General features: G+C 37.7%; 1 protein-coding gene across 5 annotated transcripts in view; it reads left to right on the top strand.

Annotated features, from left to right (window-relative positions):
- Positions 1–26,867, top strand: part of ZC3H12C (zinc finger CCCH-type containing 12C) — a 68,228-nt gene that overhangs the window by 30,014 nt on the left and 11,347 nt on the right. For all 5 annotated transcript variants that reach the window (XM_087433672.1, XM_087433670.1, XM_087433673.1 and 2 more), the window contains 2 exons: positions 3,069–3,814; positions 22,888–23,027. In XM_087433672.1, the coding sequence (XP_087289798.1) occupies positions 3,141–3,814; positions 22,888–23,027 (814 nt within the window). In that variant the 5' untranslated portion in view covers positions 3,069–3,140. The remainder of the gene's footprint in view (positions 1–3,068; positions 3,815–22,887; positions 23,028–26,867) is intronic.

The raw sequence follows: 26,867 nt of genomic DNA on the forward strand, positions 1-26,867 counted from the left end.
TGCCTAATAAAATTAGATGTTAATTTTTTAAAAAGTAGGGTAGATCAAGCTTACATTTATTTTTAGTATTAAAAATCATAGTAGCCCAATTATTGTAAACTTTTTATTTAAATAGTATATATAAATTATATGAATTATCACAAGTTAAAGGTGTGTGATATTCACTGAATACATTCGTATACAAATAAGTTTTATCTGGTTTAATATTATAAAAAGCAAACAACTGATGATCTCATTTTTCTCCCTATTTTCTTACAGCCATTTAAAAAATTATATAGCAGAGCAGATTTACATAGTGTCATCAACAGTTTTTATATTAGACTGAAAGTCTTATAGAAAGATTTAAATACTTTTTCAGGGTGGGTAATTTTCAGTTTAAAAACTTTACAGTCTCTGGTTTTGTTTCTTTGAAAAACGTGAAAATTAAGAATAATTTCACTTATTCTTGAAACATAACATTTCATTCTAATGTTCCCCACTGGCTGTATTTTCATAAGGTATTCATCTTGTTTGAAACAGTCCAAAAGAAAAACACTACAGCTCAATATTAAAATAATATTTCCTAGTTCAATTCAGGGATTTGGTCAGTGAGTCATTATCTTGAAGAATTATCTCACAACAGCACTTATGCAAAACCCAAACTTTTCAGGGGAGATCAAAAATGTTGCCCATTAAATACACTTCCTGCAGTCAGAGCAGATTGTGGGGTTTACAGAACAATAATGTCGGAGCTTCCAGATTGGTTTGGCAGGCGCATTGTTCTCGGAGGGTAAACCAGACGCACTTAAGTCCCAGTCTCTTTTATAGGCTTTTGTTCATACCAAATTATTCTTTCACTGTGCTAGCATTCATGATGGCATGTTAAAAGAGTGCAGCTTAGCAACCAGCTTCTGGTTGCCAGGCAGCCCAGCTTCCAATAGGTTTTCCTTGTTTAAGATACTTTTGGTGAGAGCTCTACGAAGGCCACAGTGCAGATTTTTCTTTTAACTGTATCCCTTTATTAGGATGCTGTTGTGATCTGTTATTTGCATTATGGTGTCAGTATATTACAGTAGTTAATAAATCATGGGGTGTAAAGATTTGCTTTCAAAAATCCCTTCCTTTAACTCTAAATAATTGGGCTCATGCATATCCATATTAATAGAAAAAAATTGAAATGAATGCAGCTTCATAGTGGAACAGATGTATATAGAGCTCTCCTAAAGAATATTTCTTTTTATCAGTTGTGCAATCAGGAGCCAGGAGAGTTTGATGTTTCTTTAAAACTAATGAATCGTCTATTAGTAGAACAATGATATTAAAGTGATCTGTCTTCTCCAGGAATAAAACCTGAAGAAACTCCTGTAGAAGTGTGTAGGAGTTCTACACTGAAGGAATTTTAAGTGTATCATTGTCAAGCTAAAGATTCCATGTCTCTTCTCTAGTATTACCATAGTTAATATAATTTATTTCATTATGTAGAAATACTTCACTCTAATAAGTTCACCAAGTATGCATTCAAATGTGTGACTTCCAGAAAATCACTTAGCATTTTCTCTTAACATTTACATAATAGCTCCTTTCTAGTGTAAATAAGATGTTGAAGAGCGTTAGAATAAAATGTTTTCCAATTTTCTTTTTTTGGTTTTTTAAATAGGTGTTTTATGACAGTCTCAAATTGAGCTACCACTGGCTTACTGATGTTATCCATGGATAGAATACTGGAATTGCCTTAATAAGTAAACTACTGATGTGAATATAGTTCATACAATGAAGCACAGGAGAGATAATTTTATTTTTCTAACTTGTTCGTGGTAGAGAAAGAACAATTATTCCCAATAGACTTTAAGGAAAATAGTAAAACAGCAAAAGCATTTTAAACAGTAAAAGCATTCCTATTGGGGAAAGTAGGAGAAAAGATGACTTTCTAACCAAATGCACATAATAATCTGATATAATACAGAAATATTTTCTACCATAAAATTGAAGAAATTAAGATAACATTATTTATTCAGCGTACTTATTTGCTGCTAATTTTGTGTGAAATATTTCATTTCTCTGCTTTCTAGAAATGTGCGTAGAATAAAACAGCTTTTTTCTCCCCTGGAATGAAATAGACTGCAGTGTCCCTGGCACTTAATAAGGGTAGCACAGTGTTAAAATTTGTATTCTGTTACTGCATTCAGTATTCACAAAATAAAGATTATTAGGGCAAAACTATTCATCCCTGATGGAATATAATTCACTTTGTAATTATTTTATTCCTTGTTGGCTATTGTAGAATATGTGCTCTTTCATCCCAATACCTAAATTACTTTGGGAACATCTTTATTTTTTTTTTTATAGTTTTTATTTATTTTTTTTTTTCCCCCAAAGCCCCAGTAGATAGTTGTATGTCATAGCTGCACATCCTTCTAGTTGCTGTATGTGGGACGCAGCCTCCGCATGGCCGGAGAAGCAGTGCGTCTGTGCGTGCTCAGGATCCGAACCCGGGCCGCCAGCAGCGGAGCGCGCGCACTTAACCACTAAGCCACAGGGCCAGCCCTGGGAACATCTTTAAATTACTGTTAAGCTTGATCCAAATGAATAATTTTTCAATTATAAGTTAGTTTTCCTTTTTATTCCATACAACGTTTTCTTTAAGAGAATTTTTACAAATTTTTATGAATTCTTTTAGAGAAAATGTATAACCTGTCATAGCATATCTAAAACAAGCTTTTTTGATAATATTCTATGTGTCACTCTAGAAACGTAACAGTGGGAAAATCTCTTCCATCAAGATTGAGAAGCAGCATGATATAGGGGGAAAAGTATGAGTTCTGGAGTCAGAAAAAACTGGGTATAAAAATCCAGTCCCACTTCTTACTTACTTTGTTGCCTTGGATTACGTGGCCTTTCTAGTTCCTAACTTCTTCACCTGAAGAACGGGGCCTGATACTGTCTTGGCAAGGGTGTTAGGGGGGATGAGCAGATGTAGAGAAAACACAAAGTAGGTGTTCAATAGTTCGGTAATTCTCTTGCAACTTCTTTGTTGAAACAGAAATGACACAGTAAATATGAAATTCTAAATATTTTATGTTTTTCTGTAGGAATACGGAGTGCTTTGCATTCAGGAATACAGAAAAACCAGCAAAGTGGAGTCAAGTACATGTAACAGCTTCATGGGCTTGAAGGATCATCTGGGGCATGACCTAGGCCACCTTTATGTGGAGAGCAGTGACCCACATTTAAGCACATCTGTATCTTGGTCAATGGTAGAAAAACCAACAATGGATAAAGTTAATTCCGGGAAGGAAGATAAAGACGTGTCTGAAGAGAATGTGAGCTCTGGGGACTCTGAAGAAAGCGCAAATTCTGATAATGAGTCAGAACAATTGAGTAGCGTTTCAGTAGAGCCATGCTTATTCACTCACAGACTGCTCTCTAGGTCTCCCTGTTTAGAGCCTCACATACTCAAACACAGTGAAATTTTGCAAGACTTTAAACCCGAAGAGTCCCAGACTACATCCAAGGAAGTGAAGAAACTCCCTGATGTGGTGCGAGAATACCAAACGAAGCTGGAGTTTGCACTTAAGTTAGGCTATTCTGAAGAACAGGTTCAGCTTGTGCTCAACAAACTTGGTACCGATGCTTTAATCAATGACATTTTGGGAGAACTTGTCAAACTTGGAAATAAAAGTGAGGCTGAACAAACAGTTAGTACAATTAACAGTATAATGCGGGAAACATCTTCCCTGGAATCTCAGCGGTCTGAATCTCCAATGCAAGAGATGGTAACAGATGACGGGGAAAACCTGAGACCAGTGGTTATCGATGGCAGCAATGTGGCAATGAGGTAAGTGGGAAAATCTTCACTTGTTCTTACCAAACAGTCTTTTAAAAGTATTTCCACTTTTGTGACTATTTCTCTCTTCTAACAGTCATTAAAGTCAAGATTATTCTGCATCCCAACATTAGCTTACGTGTTTCTAATTGTGTCTCTTAGTTTTCCGTCTCTCCACTTCCAGAGTGGTCATCCATTCTCACCTCATTCATCCCTAAACAGAGACCCCCTTCCCCCAGATTTGTCTCTTTTTTTCCTCATGTGGCTAAATTACTATGGTATAAAAATTAGCGTATGTTCCTGGCCTAGTGTTAAGCGCTAGTTTTAAATCAAGAACTTGAATATGATAATATTCAACAACTTTAGAATCTAGTCAGATGAATCGTTTATTTCTACATGAAGTCAAATAACCATAGGGAAAAAACCCAATTCTTTTAAAAAATAAACTATTTTTATTGGTTTGGGAACCAATCAAAGTTGTAGTTTCAAATTTTTTTTTCCATTTAAGAAATGTAATTCCAAATGATTATTTAGGAACTGAAGACAAAAAAACAAAAGCAAAACGTCTAATGAAATTTTTTTTATGAATTTTGATGGCTCAAAATTTCAAGTGCATCTAAATTCAGTTAGTATGGAGATAACTGCCCACAGTGTTCAGAACACTGTGGGGATATGAAGATGTGTAAAGGCATCAGTTCTTTCAGAAAGCTTAGAATTTGATATATTCTTTCTCAAAAGGTGATCTGAGGATACCTACCACAGAATCATCTGGGAAACTTGTTAAAAATGCATATTCTAGAGCAGTGCTTTTAAATGGAAATATAATGTGTGGCACGTCATTTTAAATTTTCTGGTATCTACATTAAAAAGTTAAACAGGTAAAATTGATGTGAGTAATATATTTTATTTTGGCTAATATAGCCAAAATGTCATTTCAACATGTAATCAATAAAAAAATTGCATTATTCCTTTCATATTAAGTCTTAAAATCAGGCATCTTACACTTACAGCACATCTCAATTGGGACTAACCATCCTTTCAAGTGCTCAATAGCCACATGTAGCTAGTGGCTACCGTATTGGACAGCGGGTTCTAGAGACCTACCAAGTCCACACACAGACTTACCAAGTCCAGATCAAGGTGTAGCCCAGGCCTCTCCTTCCGTAACAATTACCCCTGCTAATCATGATGCATACTGAAACTGGAAAACCACTGTTTTTAATGGGTGATAGCAATCGAGTATGAGAAGGACCAACTTGTAATCCTCAAAATAACCTTTTCAGGTGGAAGCAGTATTATCTTTCTTTCATTTAAAAGCAAATGACGGGCCGGGCCAGTGGCATAGTGGTTAAGTGCGCACGCTCCGCTGCAGCAGCCTGAGGTTCACAGGTTCGGATCCCAGGCATGCACCGACGCACTGCTTGTCAAGCCATGCTGTGGCAGCATCCCATATAAAGTAGAGGAAGATGGGCACGGATGTTAGCCCAGGGCTGATCTTTCTCAGCAAAAAGAGGAGGATTGGCATCAGATGTTAGCTCAGGGCTGATCTTCCTCACAAAAAATAAATAAATAAAAGCAAATGAGACTTTCAGGATTTAAATTACTTGCCCAAGGTAAAACATAACTCAAACCCAAATATGTCTCACTTCAAAGTCTATACACTTTCATCGTATAATGAAAAATAAAAAACAAGTTGAAAAGGTTCATGCCAGATCTTACAAGGCCCTGAATGCCAAACTAGAGAATTTAAACTTGGCTCTAATTCAAAGGTAATTGAAGATTTTTGAGAAGGGGAATATCAAGAGTAGAGCTGTGCCTTACACTGATAATCTGGCAGTGGGATTAAAGTGGATTATAGGAGGTAGAAGATCAATTTGGATACAGACGACCCTTTCTAATGGAGTAAAGAGAGGGTTGAATGTCATGGGGGTATGAAGTGTACATGTGGCCTTGAGAAGCCCTTCAGTAAAATAATCTCTCTGTTGTTTAATCTTTTCCCGACTTGGCCACAGAATGATTTTTTTTCTTATAATAATCCAGAACTAGTGAACAGTTACCTTTAGTAGAATGATAATATGTAAGGCCACAACACCATGATTTCACTAAGGGAGAGAGGTATGAGGGAAGTTAGCAGGTCCTGGAGGAACACCTACAACCATAGCCATGTGCCAAAGTCACCAGAGGGGTTCCTAAAAATACATCTTCCAGGGCTCTGCTCTTGGAGAATCTGATGCAAGGGGGCTATGGTAGAACCCAAATGACTATATTTTTTTAAAGTGCCGAGGTATTTCTGATGCGTAGCCAGTGTTGAGAACCATTTAGCACGAAAAGTGTTGAGTATCTACAGGTCGAGAGGTAGAAGGAAGTGACGATCCAGGGAAAGAGTAGTGTGAAAAACAGTAGTGTTAGAAACAACCATAGTGCTTGAAAAACCGAGAGACATACAAATGCCATCAAACGCAAAGAAGGAGCTTTAAGGAGAGAATATCCTGTGGGTTGTACTGAAAAAGATCAGAGGACTTGACAGCCAGGAAGCCCATTGTCTTCAAGAATGCCATATGCTATTAAAGATAGAAGCCCAGTTGCAGGATGTTAAGAAATGAAGGAATAGATCTAGACTCTTATTTTAGAAAGTTGACAGAGGAAGGGAAGAAAGAGGAGGAAGAAGAGTTGTGGCAGGATTTTGTTTAATTTTGTTTTTAACAATGAAACTATATAAGCTAAGAGGACGGGGAAAGAGTTTCCACAGGAGAGGAGGAGACAATAAAATGAGTTTTATTTTTGAAGCAAAGTTCTGAAGGAGGAAACAAGAAAGGCACAAGTGGAGAATTTGGCAGTGGAGTAAAGACACTTTTGGATAGGCAGAAACAGACCCTGGAGGGGAAAAACAGCATGAGATTTATAAAACCTGGAGCCCATAGACATGAATTCTTAAGTGGATATCATTTAGAGGAATGATGTTATGGCTGGGTCAGCCTCACATCAGCTCACATGACTGGAACCTAGTTCCCAATGCAAATGAAAAGCACTTGGATAACTGGAAATTTACACAAAAATCTATACTCATCCCACATGGTAAGAATTATCCACAGGAAAAATAAATGGCATAATTAAGGCATTTCAAACAATCTATTCTTATATAATTATGAAAACACACTTCCACCCCTACACTGTTTTGGCACCATCTTGTTTCCCTTGCTATAAAGATGGGACAATGCAGATCCAGTTCTTCTCTCCATCATATATTTTAATCTGACGCTTAAACTGAAGTGCTTCAGGCATTTCAGGAGAGAACAAGTTGACAGGAAATTTTTATTATAGCAGCATTATACTGTCAGTCACAATAAAAATTGTACCATGTCCATAACTTTGAAAGTACCAGAACTCATGAAAATTCACAGTATACTTTTACATTCTGCCATTTATAAGATCCACATGAAGTAGCAGTCTTTAAAAATGCATATCTACTTCAGATCCAAAATCTTAATTTAACAAAAATGCAGAGATTTCACCCATTTCATGTTGCATAAAATACAACATACTTTTACTTTTGAAATTAATTTCCTACTCATGATAAGTTTAGCAAACTTATATAATAAATTTATACATATAATAATAAATTATAATAAGTAAATGTGGGGGTGAGTTTAGAGTACTATTTTATTTCCTTTCTGATCTCTCAAGCAGATATATTCTCTATATAAGATGAATATATTTTAGTGTCATTTAAATGCTAGCCGTGGAACTGATATAAATGATTCTTTAGATGTAAATTAAAAAGCAAAGCATTTTTATTAAAATTACCAAAATAGATTTTTTTAAAAAATTGAATTCTCTACATACTACCTTTGTGATTCTGAGTAAATTGTTTAAACTCTCTATCCTCAGTTTTCAAAATTGTATAAAGGGGGATTCTTAACTTGCAGCCTTGTTGTTAGAATTAAAGATAATACCAAGTGCCTGGCGCGTAATAGTTGCTCAGTAACTTACAGTTATTACTACATTAAAGAGCTGGAATATAGTAACTAATGTAATGAAAACTTAGTTGTCCCAGGTGTTTTATTCAATGTTTAACAAACATAGCAATTTTGCAGTCCGCCTTAGTCTTATGACCTATGGGTATTTTTGTGTGTGTGTGTGAGGAAGATCAGCCCTGTGCTAACTAACATCTGCCAGTCCTCCTTTTTTTTTGGCTGAGGAAGACTGGCCCTGGGCTAACATCCGTGCCCATCTTCCTCCACTTTACATGGGATGCCGCCACAGCATGGCTTTCCACGCGGTGAATCGTTGCGTGCCCGGGATCTGAACCGGCGAACCCTGGGCCGCTGCAGCAGAGCACGCGCACTTAACTGCTTGCGCCACTGGGCCGGCCACCTATGGGTATGTTTTAATTTTTACGTTAAGTTTATGTCATCATTGGTTTTCAGTGATGATTTCTACAGTTTCATAAAGGAGACTTGGGCTGTTAGATCTGGGTAACTCCAAAATTGCCCAAGGACAAGCCATGTAACCAGACTATATAGCATAAGTCCCCAAATTGTGGGATCCTTTGTTGCCTTAGGGGGAGCATGCTTATACTTTCAGCTCACTAATATCCTTTTTTTTTTTTTTTTTGTGAGGAAGATCAGTCCTGAGCTAACATCCATGCCAATCCTCCTCTTTTTGCTGAGGAAGACTGGCCCTGAGCTAACATCTATTGCCAATCCTCCTCCTTTTCTTCCCCAAAGCCCCAGTAGATAGTTGTATGTTATAGTTGCACATCCTTCTAGTTGCTGTATGTGGAACGCCGCCTCAGCATGGCCCCATGAGCAGTGCGTCGGTGTGCGCCCGGGATCCGAACCCGGGCCACCAATAGCAGAGCGCGTGCACTTAACCACTAAGCCACGGGGCCGGCCCCTCACTAATATCCTTTTTAAAATGTGCCCCATTGATAAAAGCTCTGGGTAAGTTTATTGAACGAGCAATTCACCAGAAATTGACAGACAAATACCTGGAACTTAGTCTAGCCTAATGTGTGACAGCTATTTCATTGCTAGGTATAGGAGCAAAGAGGATATAAGTATGCAAAAATAGAAAAGAGGGGAATCCTAGTTTAGAGAAAGCCCTAGACTTTTGCATATAAAATATTAAATGTTCAAAACGTGCTTGGTTTGTCAAATATGAAAAGAATGACATTTATATTTAGTGGAGCTGGACTAACAAATCCTGACAAAAAGGTGCAGTTAATTTTCACTCTTTAAAAAGCCTCTCAGTAATTTAGCAAATTGGTCATTTAGCAAATAGACCTCTTTCCTTAATAGGGTAGATACTTGATAATATAGATATACCATGAAATATACACTCCAGATATAGACACAGAAAGAAAGAAGATATAATATTTATCATATTTCTGAAATGAAATTCTTATGATACTGGGATTTTTATTTCCTTCAAGTAGCTTTACACTCTTCAAAGTCTGTGATTTCATTAAACTTGAGGTAGTTCAGCAGTGGAGTATAGAATTAGTCTCTATCCACATGTATCCAGTAGTTTAAATCCATACTTTTCCATAAACTAATCCAGTGCTCTTTTAATTTACCTGTCATTTTAGGTTCAGATGACTTGTCGTGATATTAACAAAGTACAATCTTGTGACCATTGGGGATGGGAGTACAAGTTGGGTGTCAGACCCCTTTGATTCATAAAAGTCCTTGATTTCTTCAATATGCTTCCATGACCTAATCGCCTAACTTGGTTAAAATTAACTGTATCTCTATATTCTACTTGAGCTTCTACCAAATATTATATAAAATAAGAGTGGCGAACAAGAAAAAACCCCAGAGCCTCATTGCTACCTCTACATCATGCTGTAGCACAAATTCTGTTGAGTGGAATGAAAGTTAAGCATACCAGTCTTGTCTTTTTGATGTGAACAAACTATTGAAATAACCCTCTCTGCCCTCCCCCATCATTGCAAGTCCTCTGTCTTGTTCAGTGAACCTAGGTTTCTGGGTTTAGATCAAATCTCCTGACTGGTAGGTAGGCCTTATTGGTGCATGTGTGTGCAGAGCATTAGGATAAATATTTTCTTTGCTAATAATCTCAGTTGGACCACTTTTAGCCAATAGGATCCATGCTTGTATCTCCTCTCTCTTAGAGATAGGGAAGCACCAAAAGAACCTAAACAAGGGAAAAATGGCATATCAATTTGCCTTTAAGAAAGATCGCTATAGAGAAATTTAGAGAATTGGAACACTAAGATTGGAGACAAGGAGACCTACTTATATTTGAAAATATATGCACAGGTTAAATTGTGAAAAACTCCTGGAAAAAAGGTGAAGAATATCATTGCTTTTGCATACCAATCAAATGGCAGAGAATGGAGAAATAAAGCAACTATTTACTTGACAATTTACCCCACCTCCAAAAAAGCTTTGTGTTAGAAACCAGCTGATGTTAGTACAAATCTGAGTATTAACTGGGTTGTAGAAAAGCAGTCCAGGTGAATCGTGGAAGTCATTTTCTTAAAGTTTCAACAGAAATCAGATATAGATTTTAGAATCAGAATATGGACAGAGAAATGTATAACTTGTGATAACTTTCCTTTACCAAGAACAGTGGGCTAAGCCCATATATTTGTAAAATACAAGCAGAGTTTGGCAGTCTGTATAAATAGGATTTAATCTTCTGATTAATCTTTTAAAAAGCACAAAGCCAGGGCCAGCCTGGTGGCATAGTGGGTAAGTTTGCGCACTCTGCTTGGGTGGCCCAAGGTTCGCAGGTTTGGATCCCGGGCATGGACTTATACACCACTTATCAAGCCATGCTGTGGCAGGCGTCCCATATATCAAAAAGTAGAGGAAGATGGGCACAGATGTTAGCCCAGGGCCAATCTTCCTCAGCAAAAAGAGGAGGATTGGCATTGGATGTTAGCTCAGGGGTAATTTTCCTCACCAAAACACACACACACACACACACACACACACACACACACACGCACAAAGCCTTTCATGTATCTGCTCTGGTTGGTGAATTTTTATGAACTTGAGAGCTCTTTTCAGTGTCAGTTTGAATATTGAAGGCCATCTTGCCTAGCCTCCAAATTTACCTACAGTTGTTTGGTGGGTTTGCTTTTCTGTTGCCTGTTTGCTATTTAAGTACAGCACTGACTTATAGTTAATAAAATCCTCCTAGATGCCTAGTCCAAGTGTTTGGTTTAGACTGCAGGAGGGACTACAAATTGCCAAAGTTTATTCAAATTTGTTTTTGGTCCCTCGACAAAAGTTTATCAAAATTATGTGCAGTGGGCCTGCGTGGTCCAATACAGTGACGACTAGCCACATGTGGTATTAAGGTCTTGAAATGCGTCTACTCCAAATTGAGACATTCTGTAAATGTAAAATACGTACCAGATTTTGAAAATTTAGTACAAAATAAGTGAAATATATCCATAACTATTATGCTGATTAGGTGTTAAAATGATAATTTTTGATACATTGAGTTAAATGAAATATATTACTAAAATTAATTTCAACTGCTTTTTACTTTTTTAAATGTGCAATACTAGGTCATTTAAAATTATACATGTGGTTCATATTATATTAGATAGCCTCTCAGTGGACTATTTTTTAGACCCCGCTTAGTAGGGGCTTAACATTAATTAAAAGGCAGCTTAATTTCCCTCTAGGTGAGTCTCAAAGGTATTACTTACAGGTTAGTTGTGGGTGTCCCATTTCTCTTATTGTTTAAAAGAAAATCCTTAGAGACTATGAAAAGAATCAGAACTAGTTTTTTCTGTTGTTTAATTACATCAGTACAGAGTCTTCCAAAAACAAATATTAGTTATATTCCACTGCATCTCTTTATAACTCTAAGTACATAATTCTAGTTGACATCAATCGTGAATTTTAATAGACTAATGGTCAATAAACTTTCCTTTTATCCCAAATGTGCTTATTTAAACCCTAACCTAGGAAACAACATAAGTAATCCTTTTATATGTGAATAAAGTTAATTACAGATCACTTAACTAGTGTTACCAATTATAAGAAATGAGAAAAGTTACCCAATTATAAGAAATAGGAAAAAGTGATTAGAGTCTATGTTTTCTACTTTTGTTAACATTGAAGACATTTTACATCTACTTAACAGAGATGTTCTCTTCAGCATCTTCAGACTAATGACCCACTTGGATCCAGATTAGCTAGATGTGCTTCCTGTTATTAATTTTGGCTTCATGTTATGGATCTTATAAGGTCAAGAAAATCTTTCTGTTGCCCTTCTTCCTTACCCTTTCGTATTTTTTGTGTGTGTGTGAGGAGATCAGCCCTGTGCTAACATCCGCCAATCCTCCTCTTTTTTTGCCGAGGAAGGCGGCCCTGGGCTAACATCCGTGCCCATCCTCCTCCACTTTATATGGGACGCCGCCACAGCATGGCTTGCCAAAGCAGTGCGTCGGTGCGCGCCCGGGATCTGAACCAGCAAACCCCGGGCCGCTGCAGCGGAGTGCGCACACCCAACCGCTTGCGCCACCAGGCCGGCTCCACCCTTTCGTATTTTCAAAACTCACTCACTTGGCGACGCTGCTGTTATGTCCATAACCAACTAGAGGGTAATATTAAACTATTTCATATTAAGACTTCCATTGTAATTTTGGTATTGAATATTCATTGTCCTAAATCGGCAATTTTTCAGACTTTTCCTTTAAAGCAGTACCATTCTGTGAAACCTTGCATGGAAGCCCAGTATTTAAAACAAACAAAAGCAGAGTTCTGTTTGAATCGGGGAGTTTAGGTAGGGCTGTGTTTCTCACTTAGAAATTCTCTTCCCTGCTCCCTCGAAGGGCCTCTGAGCCACACTGTGGAATTTCTGTTTGGAATATAACTTGATAAACACTGATTAAATGATCTCTAACAAGGGAGCATGGATTTAGTTTTCTGGTGGTATGTTCAGTATTTAGCATCCTGACAACTAGGTTTAGCTTCAAGGTGATCTTGGTTTATTGGAAAAGAGATCAGAGAAAATAAAGTTGACTAGCTACAAGGGTGAGAAAATAGGCATCGGTCAACCAATCATTGTGATGCTTCAGTATAAAAAAAATTCTAAATGCCCGTGAGTCAGCACATGGAATTAATTATAGGTTCTCAAACACGGTATGAACTTGAAGTAGACTACAATGATAGGAAGTAAGATACTCTCTTATTTCCATATTGAAAATGATATCCAGGGCCGGCCCCCTGGCTTGGTGGTTAAGTGCTCGCGCTCCACTGCTGGCGGCCCAGGTTCGGATCCTGGGCACACACCGATGCACCGCTTCTCCGGCCATGCTGAGGCCGCGTCCCACGTACAGCAACTAGAAGGACATGCAGCTATGACATACAACTATCTACTGGGGCTTTGTGGGAAATAAATAAATAAATAAATAAATAAAATTAAAAAAAAAAAAAAGAAAAGAAAATGATATCCAGCTGCAGTCTTTTCTCCCTGCTTAAGAAACATAGGATAGATGTAAGAGGATTTCTTTTTAACGATCATTAGACATTGAAAAATATGTTAGTGAAGAAGGTCTTAAAGCCATTTTGTTAAAAAAAGTTCTTTAAAATCTATTTTCATATGTCCAACATGGTTTATATATAATCAGGCCTAAAAATTGAGGAAAAAAAATAAAATCAAGTCATCAAATATTTGCTGAGCACCTGGGTGTATTAATAATTTAGTGTTCAATAAATATTTATTATTATATTATTATTATTCTCTAATTAACATCCAGTGCACCCTGACTTCCTGTAATATAATTAAGCTAACTATATGTAAACTTGAAGGACTTTGGTACTAAAGATTCAGTGGTTTCTAGTGTAGAAGGATACATTTTACTCATATTTTTCATTGTAGGCACTTTACAGACAAACCCTGCTAACTTGGTGTCCTTATCATCATAAGTGCCTTGGTGTAGTGACCCAGTAAAGTCGTAGAAGTTTTATAATCATACTTGACTCATCCAGTGGAAGGTATAGCAAGCTTATAGGTCGAGTTTTTAATTTAAGTAAAAGATGATATATAGAAGCTTATAGGAGAGTAATCAATTCTTTTGGAGTCCCTGATTACCTTGATCTCTTTTTGGTTTCTTTTAAAAACTAAAACTGTTTAGTGATCTCCACATATCAAACATATTCCTCTAAAAATCACAGTTTACTATCAATGGTGAGATTAAGGCCATTAAAGATTTATTTTATTGGTTTCATTTTCGTTCCAAAGCAAGCTTTTTTCCGTTTTCTAAAAATTAGTTCTAAAGGAACATGAGAAAGTAAAGGAACTAGTGTTTGTTGAAGCCTTCTGTGTGCCAGGCACTCTGCCAGGTGCTTTATGGGCATTACCATGTTCAGTTCTTATTACCCTGTAAAGGAGGTGAGATTATCTCTATTTTAAATGGGAGAAAATTAAGGTTCAGAATAAGTAACTTGCCCAAGGTCACTCACACAGAAAAGTGGTAAAGAAAATACTTCAACTCATGTCTAATTCCAAAGACAGTGTTGTTTTCACTGTGTTGGCCCACTTATGAAGAGCCATCTTTGTTTAGTAGTAGTACTAGTATTAGTAGTCGTAGTACTAATACTATTCTAGTAATTAATAGTGCTAATTTATTGTTAGTACTAAACATGCCGTTGTAGGTATAATTTTTATAATTAGATTTTAGACGAGTTATGGAAAGACTTTTTAAGAATAGCTTTTCTTTGATCATATAAATCATATACTTATTACATAAATTTTAGAAAATAAGAAAATAAAAATCACCTATGATTTCCAAGGCTCTTTACAAGCCTTGTAAGTAATATGTTAATTCCAAGCAAATACTCAAACTATAGCAAAATCAAATTTGAGTAAATAAAAAGATAATTGAAAAGAGACTCTTTGTTCTCCTTTATTTTTTTTTTTTTTCTCAGTTCCATCGAAAGAATTAAAAAGTGGCCGTCCCCTTTAATAGATGCCTTCATTCCCATTTTAGGTTTCTCTGTGTGTTTTCAACTACTCCTTATGTCTACCACTGCAAGATAACAGTTATAATTCTAAAATAACTCTTCCTATCCTGTGGTTAACCTAGTTAATGATATGTATATATATAACTTAAGAAAGTGTAATATATGAAATTATTTTTCCTAGATATGGCAGATGGAACGGTTGGCCCATTGTCCTGGTTTTCTAGGTCCCATATTGAGGCAAACTGCGTTAAAATATGTGGTTCCCTGAATTCTTCTCTGCATCTTCTTCTCTACAAGATACACTTTTATAATCTATTAACTATCATAGGCGACTAATTTAATGGCACATTAATAAGCAAGTGTACTTCAACTCTTCAGTGAGAAGTATGTATAGTATTGTTATAAGATATAGCAAACATCATATTATCTTGACTGCTTATGGAATTGTCCATCTGTTGAAGACAGAAAAGTAGAATTTATGTGCTTTTCAAATTTGGTACGGTGGTATATATGAATAAATTAAAGATAATCCCATTAGATATGAGACAAAGTGAATTTATGGAGTAATGAAAAGTTATGATAGGCAAAGTCTTATGAAGAATATGTTTGTCAAGATAATCTGTGTTTGTTTTAGCTCCCCTTGGTTTCCAATTTCTAGTTCATAGGGAGTTGCATATGTCTGAAACTATGAGTAGGAGTCCCAGGATAGAAATAATGAGGCTTCACTTGCCCAACTCCAAACTTAGTAGCCCTTTTCACAGCTTGGTCTGCAAGTTAATTTCATCTTATTGTCTGGTATAAGCCCTACAATGATTTATAGAACTCTGTTGGGGAAGTTGCAATGACTCTAATAAGTCAGCAGTTAGTTTCCCATGTGGTATATTAGTTGCTAGTGATGATAGAAAGCTTCTCTTCTTCAAAATTTAGCCCATAGCATGGCAGACCCCCAGCACATACTTGCTGTCAGTAGAGATAAGCACATATTCACTAACTCAGGTGCCTTGTCTCCCAGGAGCTTCAAAAGTACTCTACCTGGAGTACAGAATATGGTAGCCCTTAGTTTATACAGCAGGTCTCTTCCCAACAGATTAACAGCATTTAGAGACAAGAGAGAGGCATCTTCCTCTAACAGAGGACATATTTGCTCAGGACCCTCAGAGGAGAAAGAACAGGTAGAAGGTTGTCCAGAGATACCCACAACTTGTATGTTTTTCTGGGTCTGGGTGAAATGGGAAAAGTCAGCAGAAATTGCAGAATGCATGGCTCCAGCATCCACAAGAAAGGACAAGAAAAGGTTAAGGCAGGAGAAAGAAACCGGATATAAGGTTTTCCCAAGCCCAGCTCTGAGGTTCCCCTATGTAAATTTTGCTCATTATTTTGCACCATTTTCCAGTTATTTCCTGTCTGATTTCCCGGGAGGCAGAGTCTCCCGATGGAGGTAGTCTAGCTTCCCAGGTTGCACCCTCGCATCCTCCTCAGTCTCTTTCAGCACTCGTTTTCCCAGTGTCCCATCCTCCAACAATAGTGACACACTGACTTTTCATTAGGGAGTCCTGTCCTGTTCGTTGGTAGTCCCAGAAAAGGGTTTGCTCCCTTCACGAGTAATTTCAACTGGGCAGGTAACACCGCGTGGTTTGTTTTTGTCTTCACCTTTCTCCATTTTTCCCCAAAACTGGATTGCTGTTGCCAGTACCTAAGAAACTATCTATCCTTGCCATCCAAATACCTTTTCTCTTACTTGTGCTTGAATTCTAGCAACAAGGCTACCACAAAAAAAGTGGAGAGGATTAAGGGTCTATTCTGATCTGCCCCTGAATCCATCCCCCTTAATTTAGAAAATGCCTCAGCGGGTCACTGATGAAAATCGGTAGGGGCCACATCCAGTCACAGCACTGCAGCTTCTCCCAAGTCACCTCTTACAGAACGTTGTCAAAGACTGCCGTCAGCAGTGTCTCGCAGTGGATGTCCCAGGCATGAGGAGCAGCCTGAGTGGGTGGAGGAGGTGCCTGAGGCCTCCTGGTGAGGGGTCATCTTTTGCCCCATCATGCCTGTTCCATTTGTCAAGCAGAGTCATCTAGAGGCAACAGTCATGCAGCCACCAGTCTCCGTCTTCAGGCACCGGGCTGTGGACTGAAAACATGCTGTAGAGCACCTTGGCACGTTTTTGCAGATCCTTCCAGAGCGCTGGAAAATAACTCTTAAGATAGATAATATCAGCTGGGAAAAAGGGCATTTATATTCTTACCACATGTGATCACCCAGCAGTCCTGAATAACTTCTAAAAGGCATTCGAGTCCCTGGAGCTCCAAAGGAATAGGGCTGATTTTCCTCACATTGAGATGAAAAGTAAATTGGTTTGTGTGGCACTATAGTTTCAGTCTCTTGCTGTTTAGTAGCCTGACTCCTTTTGTTTCTCCTTTCCTTCCAGGTTTTCCAGGCAACCATTTGCCAACCTGATGCCTTAATTCTAGGACAGTCTCTTATCCAAATTCTCAGACTCCTTCTTCCTTCCTCTTAATCATTTCTGCTTCCCCAGCTACGTTTTGTACGTTTTGTATGTTGAGTGTAGAGGGAGTCTTGGAGGTGGACTCTGAGCATTCGACAAGGCTGGCAATTCTCCTTCTTCCAAAGGAGACTTATCCCCAGATCCTAAAGCCATGGGGAACCTTCCATCCAAGAAATCACCATCTCCTTCTTCTAGGTCCCAGATTGAGGCAAAGAAGGGTGAAAGGGAGTAGAGGGAGCAGAAGGAGCGACAGCAGGGAAGGGTTGAGAACCTAAAGAAAGATAAAGGGGCTTTCAGTTTCTTAATCTCTTCCTTCAGTTTCTTAATTCATTCTTTATGGCTGTCTAGTTCATTCCTTCATTTAATTCCTGAGATCCAGAGATACCAATAATCCCTGTATTTTAAATAGAGTTTTTCTAAAAATCTCTGTAAATATACCCACTTGTCAGTTTCAAATGAGCCTTCCTCTGGCCATTGTAAAGCAGGATTTTTGTAAGTATGCCTATTCCGAACGTGATAGAGTCAAATAAGCCTTTTAAGAAAGAGACCTACTGGCAGGCTTCTTGTATTTTTCTACCATCAAAGCCAATGGTGAATCACATGTGACTTTTGAGGCTGTATTACCCATTTTGCCCAATAGGAACTCAAAATTTGCAGTGAAGGTTTAGAATTTTCCTTGGGAACCCAATCACACTGAGCCAAAGTAGACAAAGGAACACTTTTTAGCAAACGTTCTGGGTCTCTTACCTAATCAAAGGTGGCCACAAATCTTCCAGCACATTCACAGCAGAAGGACTCACTTGAGGTATACCATCTTAACTGCCAAACTGCTGAAATAAAAAAGGAATCGAGACCCAAAGGAACATACTAATTCATAAATATAAAATTAGCTATTTTTATTACTGAGAAGGAAAAACCCTGAATACATGCAAATATAGCCTGTAAGTGGCTACAGAACTATAATGAATTTTCTTCTCTATTTATATGGAATTAAAGCTACAGTTCTTAAACATCATCCTACTTTTTTAGTAAACACTCAACAGATAGTTAATTTGCACCAGTAGCTACATTGCGCTCACTCTCACATCCAATTTTTCGCAATTTTTTATCAGGCTTACTCTGTTTGTATAATTCTTGATCAGAACCTCCTACAGTTGCCCTTATATTGCATCCAGCACATATGATTAGTCACATCCTTCAACATGCTTCTAAGGTTAGATGCAGGTCAATCTCCCACAACGTCTCCTTGTCTGTGGAAGTCCCAGCTGCAGTTTAGAGCCACCTGGTAGTTGTCTGCTCAGGCTTTAATATTGCTGGGGATGATTCTGGGCCTTGGTAGCTGACGGGTACTTCTAATACAACAGGAGCCATTCCAAGGATTTCCTAGTTAGCATTCATTTCTTTGGCCTGATCAGAAGATTGGCTGGGAAACTACTGGAGACTCAGGGACCCACCCCACACATCCCCACTTGCCTCCACACATTTCCCTCCCCCTGTGCAAGATGAGACATTAGCCTGCCCCCATGTGAGTGCGAAGGCTGCGCCAAGGATGACAGCCAACTGCTAATTGCAGTAAAGCTGATTTCAAGTTACCAGTGGGGTTTTACTATACCTGGATGTGGAATTACTATGTTTTAGAGAAGGCACGCCTTCGACTTCATAAAGTGTTGCCAAGTTGCTCTCCTGAGTAGTTATACCAATTCACACTCCCACCTGTAATGTATGAGTTCCTACTTTCACACATCCTTGGCAACATCTGGTGTTTGCAGACTTTATTTTTTCCAATTTGGTGAGTGTGAAGTGGTGTCTCATTTTGGCTTTAATTTGCATTTCTTCACTACTGAGCATCTCTTCATATGTTTGTTGGTCATTTGGGTTTCCTCTTCTGTGAGTTCACTGTTCATATCATTTGCCTTAAAAAAAAAAAAATAACTGGTTACCCTTCTCGATGTATAGGAATACTTTATGTGTTCTGAGGCCCAGCCTTCTGGTTGGTCCTGTATGTTGCAATACCTTCTCCCAGTCTATGGCATTTTTATTTTGTTTGTGGGACCTTTTGTATACAGAAGTTCTGTGTGCTCAAATGTGTCAGTGTTTCCCTTGACAGCATGTGGTTGCGTGTCTTTAAGAAGTCTTTTCCCATCCTGATATGAATGTCTCCTATAGTTTCTTCTAAAAGTTTTACAATATTTCTTTTCATATTTAAATCTTTGATCTGTCTACAATTTGGTTTTGTGTATGGTATGAAATAAAAATACAGTTTTTTTACATAGAAATAACCAATTGCCCTAGTACCATTTGTTAAATGGTCCATCTTTTCTTCATTGATTTTTTTTTTTTTTTTAAAGATTTTATTTATTTATTTTTTCCCCCCAAAGCCCCAGTAGATAGTTGTGTGTCATAGCTGCACATCCTTCTAGTTGCTGTATGTGGGACGCGGCCCCAGCATGGCCGGAGAAGCAGCGCGTCGGTGCGCACCCGGGATCCGAACCCGGGTCGCCAGCAGTGGAGCGCGCTCACTCAACCACCAAGCCACGGGGCCGGCCCTCTTCATTGATTTTTAATGACACTTTTATCATTTATACTGAAGTGTGTGAGTGTGTGTGTGTGTGTGTGTGTGTGTGTATCACCTTAGGCTCACTTTTCTGTTACCTATTTTCTATTTTTTAATCTTTGCCTGTACCAATATAACGCTGACTGAAGTTCTGTAATGTTAGTTACTAAGTATTGATAGCTTGTAGGGACGTCCCTGCTCTTTTGTTCTTCAAAATTGCTTAACTATTCTTGGCTTTTTGTTTTTCCATATTAGTCTTAGGATCAGCTTCTCAAGCTCCATAAAACAACCTTTGAGGATTTGTGTTGGAATTGCAGTGCGCTTATAGATTAATTTGAGAATTGCTGTCTTCATAAATTGAGTGTTACCAACTATGAAAATGGTACATGGTTCCTTTCACTTAGGTCTTTTCTAATGACCTTTAATACAGGTTTTCAATTTTTGTTTTCTGTATAAAGCTTTTGCATATCTTTTTTTCTGTAGATTTGTTGAATTTTGTTACTATGACAAATGGGATCATTTTTTAAATTAAAAATTTAAATTGGTTTTCTGATTTATAACAACACTAATTTTTGAACTAGAACCTTATATCTTCAGTATAGTAACATATTGTCAAAGAATGTTGTCTGTATGATACAAATTCCTGATGTCTTTTGAAATCTGTTCTGTGGCCTAGTACACAGCCAATTTTATAAATCTTCCATGTGTGCTTGAAAAGATTTTCTCTTCTCTAATTTTGTACAGGGTTTTGTGTATGTCCATTAGATCAAACTTGTAACTGATTGTTCCAGTCATCTATATTCTTACTAAATATTTTCTGCTTCATCTGTCAATTAGTATAACTTGTTCATTTCTTCTAGTAATCCTGTGATCTTTTGCATTACTCATATGAAGACTAAGTTTACAATTATTGTAGCTTTCCTGTGAGTTGTTACCCTTTTACTATTATGTAATAACTTTTTTATCCCTAATAATGTTTTTGGCTTAAAATATATTTTTTTCTGGTATTAATAGATTTATCAGTTTTCTTTTGATTTATGGTATGACTAATGTAGCAGTTAAGGATGTGTTTAACTGCAAATAACAGAACCCTTGACTATAGTTTCTTAAACTAATTGGGGGGGTTATATCTTCTCAAATAATAAGATCAGAGATAGATGTGGGTCCATCTGCTCAGAAAGCGAGGCTCTTTCTATGTTTCTGTTTACCATTCACAGTGGGGCACCTTTCATCCTCTAGCTTGTTTTCTCCCTGTGAGGTTTCTTTCCTGCCTTGGGAGTGGGGGGTTGTGGGGCGGAGGGAAAGGGGAAAATAATGAGAACAGCCTTTATTGTCAGTATTACATGGTACAATATCCTGTTTTAGCATCCATAGAATCTTTGTCCCATGGTTGTAAATGGTTTGCTGTTTACACACATTTTATGAAAGTTCTTTAAAGAGAAGATGGAATCTTCTGTTCCTACAGTAAAATGTAACAGTTGCCCTTACCAAATGAAGTCACCAGGAAGAAAATGCTTATGCAGTCCTCTCTTTAGAGCCAGAAGCAGTTAAGTGCTCAAGTCTCAGTAGACCAAATGTCATTAATGACTAGCAAAGCATAATACACTTAGATTTCAAAGCATTCACGCAAAATAAAAATATAGTTAGGTTTTAGCAAGTTGAGTTTTTGTATTTAAGAATAGTTGGCATATATGTATTCTCTCAAGAGATGATATCATCAGTTTCTTTGGTTTTTCAGAAGACTGATTAAATTTCAGTATTCTCCATGAAACCTGACATCACTTTGTATGATTTGCTGGGGCATTGGTGAAGCTATTGGGTAGGCTTTCTTACCTAGAAAATGTGACCTCAAACTCCCCTTTCCCTTATCCCTTTCTCTGAAACTTCCAGTGCATCTGATTTCACCTCTAATCTTGCCCCGGACCATTAGAATGGATCCATGGAATATAAACAGTCTCTGTGGTTTTCATTTGTAGCCTTCAGTATCAACAAAGCAAGCTGGTCTATTTCTGTTTTGTCCTTAAAATGATTATCTATATTTAGATGGTTCTAGTGCTTCCAGGGGACCACTAGAACAATATATTAATATACCTCATGTTTTGTGCTAAAAATTAACAAAACGTTTACTTAGCCTATTTCATTCAGCCCTCCTTAGCCCCAGGAAGTAAAGAATATCTCTCCATTACAGATGAGAAATGGAGCCTTTAGAGCTCAAACTGTAAAAAAGAACGTAATTATTGCGTTCAAAGTAGGAGACTGTTTCTTTAAAGACGTTAGAATAAGTGTTGTTTTGAATTATTAGGTTAAAGTGCACAAGCAGAGCCTGGAACTAGATAAATATTTATTGAATGACTACACTTTTCGTTGAGTATTTTCTTTTAGGCATTAAGACCGCTAATCCAATTTTGAATGCTCTTTTGTCATCATTAATCCTTGTCCAACACAATATTGTTAAACAGAAACCAGGTGTCTTTTCACTGAAGGACATGGAAAGTGTTTCTTGTATGAGATTAAGCATTGTGAACATGTTTTTCCTTTTAGTGCACGTGTGTATGTAGTTTTACATTGGTCATCTGATCAGTTTTGTGCATTACTTCATCATTGGATTGAAATATACACATAACTCTTGAGAAGGAAAAGTTTTTAGAAACTGTTAAGTATGCCATTCCACTGTTTTTACAGATTTTTTTGTGTGTGACTTTTTTTTTTACATTTGACTTTATAGAATAATTTGAAATTATTCTTGCTGTGGCTTAGGCCCCTTCCTTTCTTCCCTATCCTGATCAAAAAGAGCTTGTATCTTTCTGACTAGTTAACCTTTACAACTTTACATTTGAAAACTCACTTTCCTTTATTCTCCACACAGTAATTATCCTAATTTTAAAGTTTTTTTCTGACATTTTCAACTCCTAGGTTATCTTAATGTTTCTCTAACCTATACAACTCCATCTTAAATTTGAAATCTCCTATTACTGTTGTAATTATGTGATCATTTCGGTTTATAAACTTGAATTAATTAAGTTGAATTTAGCTTTTGTGGTGTGTTATGTGTTCTAAAATAATCTTTCAGCCATGGAAACAAAGAAGTATTTTCCTGCCGAGGAATAAAATTGGCCGTGGATTGGTTTTTGGAAAGAGGCCACAAAGATATTACAGTTTTTGTTCCTGCTTGGAGAAAAGAGCAATCCCGCCCTGATGCTCTCATTACAGGTAAGCCCTGTTAGCTCTCTGTTCTTAGCTTCCATCTATACCTATGCAGGTATCTGGCACAGTCAGGTATTTCGCAGAATAATGTTAATCTGCTTCTGTTTACTCAGTCTGTAGACTGCCACATTCTCTCGGGTGGAATATTAAAGTTATTTTTGGGTTTAACTATCTGATTATGTTAATTAAACAGTAATCCTTGCTACATAAGCCAGTTGCTTTTTTTTTTAATTTGGAAACTTTTTACTTCAAACTTTGTAAAATTATGACCTTTAGAGACATGCTTGGAGTCAGGAGACCTAGATTCAAATTCTGGCTTTGCCATTTGCTAGCCGTATGACTTGGAGCAACCCACTGCACCTCTTTGTGCCCCAATTTTCTCATCTGCTGTATGAAATTAGACTAGGTGACAATTGAATTTTAGTGACTGCAGATCAAAAAAGACCTGTGAGGGGGCTGGCCCAGTGGCGCAAGTGGTTAAGTCTGCGCTCTGCTGCCGCAGCCCAGGGTTCATCTGTTCGGATCCCGGGCGTGCACCGACGCACCGCTTGTCAAGCCATGCTGTGGTGGCGTCCCATATAAAGTGGAGGAAGATGGGCGTGGATCTCAGCCCAGGGCCAGTCTTCCTCAGCAAAAAGAGAGGAGAATTGGCAGATGTTAGCACAGGGCTGATCTTTCTCACACACACAAAAAAAAGACCTGTGAGACCCTGGGGGTATGCTATCTGGTGTCAAGTAGAAGGAAATGACTTGATCCCAATAAAGTATCTGTATTTTGCATTTTTTGTAATTTTTAAATGTAGGAGTTTCAGGCAAAGATGTCCTCTGTAACTGTTAATTATTGTTGCTGAGCATTTTGCTCAAGTGAAGTGATTCTCAGTCAGCATCCAACCATTCTCACCCTTCTCTCCATCTCCAAAATTCACAAAAACTGAGGGATCTGTGTGAAGAAACTATAGCACTTTGCAAATCAAAAACAAATGGAGAGACCACCTACCATGTACCTGAGGAGAAGATTATTTTAAGACTTTATTTTTGTCTATAATCATTAAATCATGAAACTAGCATGAGAATAGATAAGCACGTTACGGTGGAATCAGACCCTAGCCTATATAAACTGTAAAATGGGAGAGGTGGACATAATGCAACCAGTGGTGCCAAGACAGTGGATAACTCTTTGGGGAAAGTATACATATTTAGATCATTATCTTTTGCCATATAACAATAAATTCCAGATGGCTGAAGAATTAATTGTCAGAATCAAACCATTAGAGACTATAAATAGTCTTTGAATGGCTGGAGAAGACCTTTCTAAATTTAAAATTTTTAGAAGAAATTATGAAGGAAAAGATAGATTTTTTTTTTTTTTAAGATTTTATTTATTTTTTTCCCCCCAAAGCCCCAGTAGATAGGATGAGTTGTATGTCATAGCTGCACATCCTTCTAGTTGCTGTATGTGGGACGCGGCCTCAGCATGGCCGGAGAAGCGGTGCGTCAGTGCGCGCCCGGGATCCGAACCCGGGCCGCCAGCAGCGGAGTGCGTGCACTTAACCGCTAAGCCACAGGGCCGGCCCGGAAAAGATAGATTTAATAGCATCAAAATTTAAACTTCTGTAGTTTGGAAAACTTTCTTAAAAATGAGAAATTTTTTTATTTGCCTAAGAAAAAAATACAACAAATAAACAAAGAATCCATGTCCTTAACATATAAAGAGGTCATGCACATTGATAAAACAAGCACAAAGCTCTACCCAGTGTATAAATGGTGACATGGTAGGAACAGACAGCTCACAGGAGAATGCAGGTGCCAAACAAGAGAAAAAACCGTTCAACCTCGTTAGTAATTAAAGAAATGCACTTTTAAACAATTGTTATTTTTCACCCATCAAATTAGCAGAGATTAAAAAAGTGATAGTACTCAATGCCCTGAGGGGGTTCCTCCTACACTGCTGTGGAAACATAAATGGTTACAGCCTTTCTGGAAAATAGTTTGATCTTACAATGTTAATACTCACACCTACTAGTTCCCCTTCTAGGAATAATTCCCCAGAAGATAAGCAGAGGTACAGGAAAGATTTATGACCACAAAGACGTTCAGCACAGTATTACTCATAATAGAAAAGAAATGGAAACAAACCATACATTCATTAGAAGAATGGCTCAATAAATTAGTATATATCGATATGATAGAATATGTCTTAGAATATTTAGATCCTTAGTGATCTGAGGAAGTGCTTTTTTACATAAAAGGCAGGTTTTATTATTGTTTGTGTGTGTATACACACATATACATATGTGTATACACACACACACACACACATCAACAATGGAAAGAAAACAGTACACAGAAAATGACTAGAAGGAAATATACCAAAATATTAACAGTAATTCCCTCTAGGTCATGGATTTATAAGATCTTATTTCTCCCTACTTCTTAGTACTTTTTCTTACTTTCCTAATTTTGTACAGGGAACATGATACTTTAATAATCAGGGAGAAAAATAAACTGAAAAAGAAAAAATATCTAAACATATAAATAACTGGAAAGCTGCTTCAGCGTAAAAGCAATATGGGATCAAGAAGAAGGGAAAAGATAATACCTGGTGTGAGGCGTGGTTGGGTTTAATTTTGAGAGTCCCAGCGTGCCTGGTCTCTGGAACACGTCAATGTACAGGTTACTGTTGTCAGAGGTTGTTAGGTGTTTTCTCCCCTAGGGTAAGAATTCTCTTGACCAAAACCCTCAACCAGATAATACCAGGTAAACTGAAGAGTCCAGTATGTTTTTACTGTACCAAAAGAGAAACTTGATAAGAAATATTTTAAAGTTCTCAGATAATAGATTCAGACTAGCGCTTTTGCCAGTCTTCCATTGATTTAACAAATATTTAAAAAGCAAGCACTAAACCGTATATCCAGTACTGTGCTAGGAACTAGGGATTTAGTTACCTTACTAGCTGTTCTGAACCCATATTTATTTAAGTTAGGATTATGTATCCCAACTAATTATCATTTATTAGTTATCACCCCAATTAGTGTCCTTTTAAACTCATTAGCTGTTAGAGAAATGCAAACTAAGCGAGATGATGATGCGTGTAGGCCTCCACACTTGTTCCTCCAATCCCTTCGCTGATGATCCACACATATCATCTATGAGTAAACAGTCCCACAAATAGTGTCATGGATTATTCATGAACACAGGAATAAACTGGAAGACCTAAGAATGTACATCTATCAGTGGCTCGTTCCACAGACATTTGTTGAGCATCTACTGATGTGCTTCCTGTGCTGCGTGCTGATGACACAAAGATAAATTGTGGGGAGGGCACCTCCCCTCAAAATGTTTATCGGGGGAACACACAAAATGAGCACAATGTGACAAATCCTATAGTTGAGACTGGGCTTTTGATTTTGTGTTGGCTTTCTGTGATTTTTAAGAGGTCAACAATTACATAAATCTTAAACAAGATTCCATGGAAGAACACAGTATTTACGGAGAGCTTCCCAGGCCCTGTGCCAGGTGCTTTTCCATGTGGTAACTCGTGGACTCCTCAGAGCCTCCCAGCTGCACTGGAGGACAGGAAGAGACAGGCCCAGGAAGACTGTGATAGCTTACATAGACAGGGACAGAAGCTGAGGTTTCTCTGTGATTTGCTGATGCTGACACCCACGTTTCTTCCACTTCTAGTCTGCTGCTTTTCTGAACCAAAGCTCTGTTCTGTATGAACGCATCCGTCAGGAACGTCGTGCAGTCTAGACGCCAGTGTTAGAGCAGGCTGACCCATATTGCCCTTCCATTCTCGCTTCCCTGTACCCTGCTCACACTTCTGTGTGGCACTCACAACCTAGTT

The sequence above is a fragment of the Ceratotherium simum genome, chromosome 7 (genome assembly GCF_057802395.1).
Source record: "Ceratotherium simum simum isolate JZ-2026a chromosome 7, ASM5780239v1, whole genome shotgun sequence".
Classification (NCBI taxonomy): Eukaryota; Metazoa; Chordata; class Mammalia; order Perissodactyla; family Rhinocerotidae; genus Ceratotherium; species Ceratotherium simum.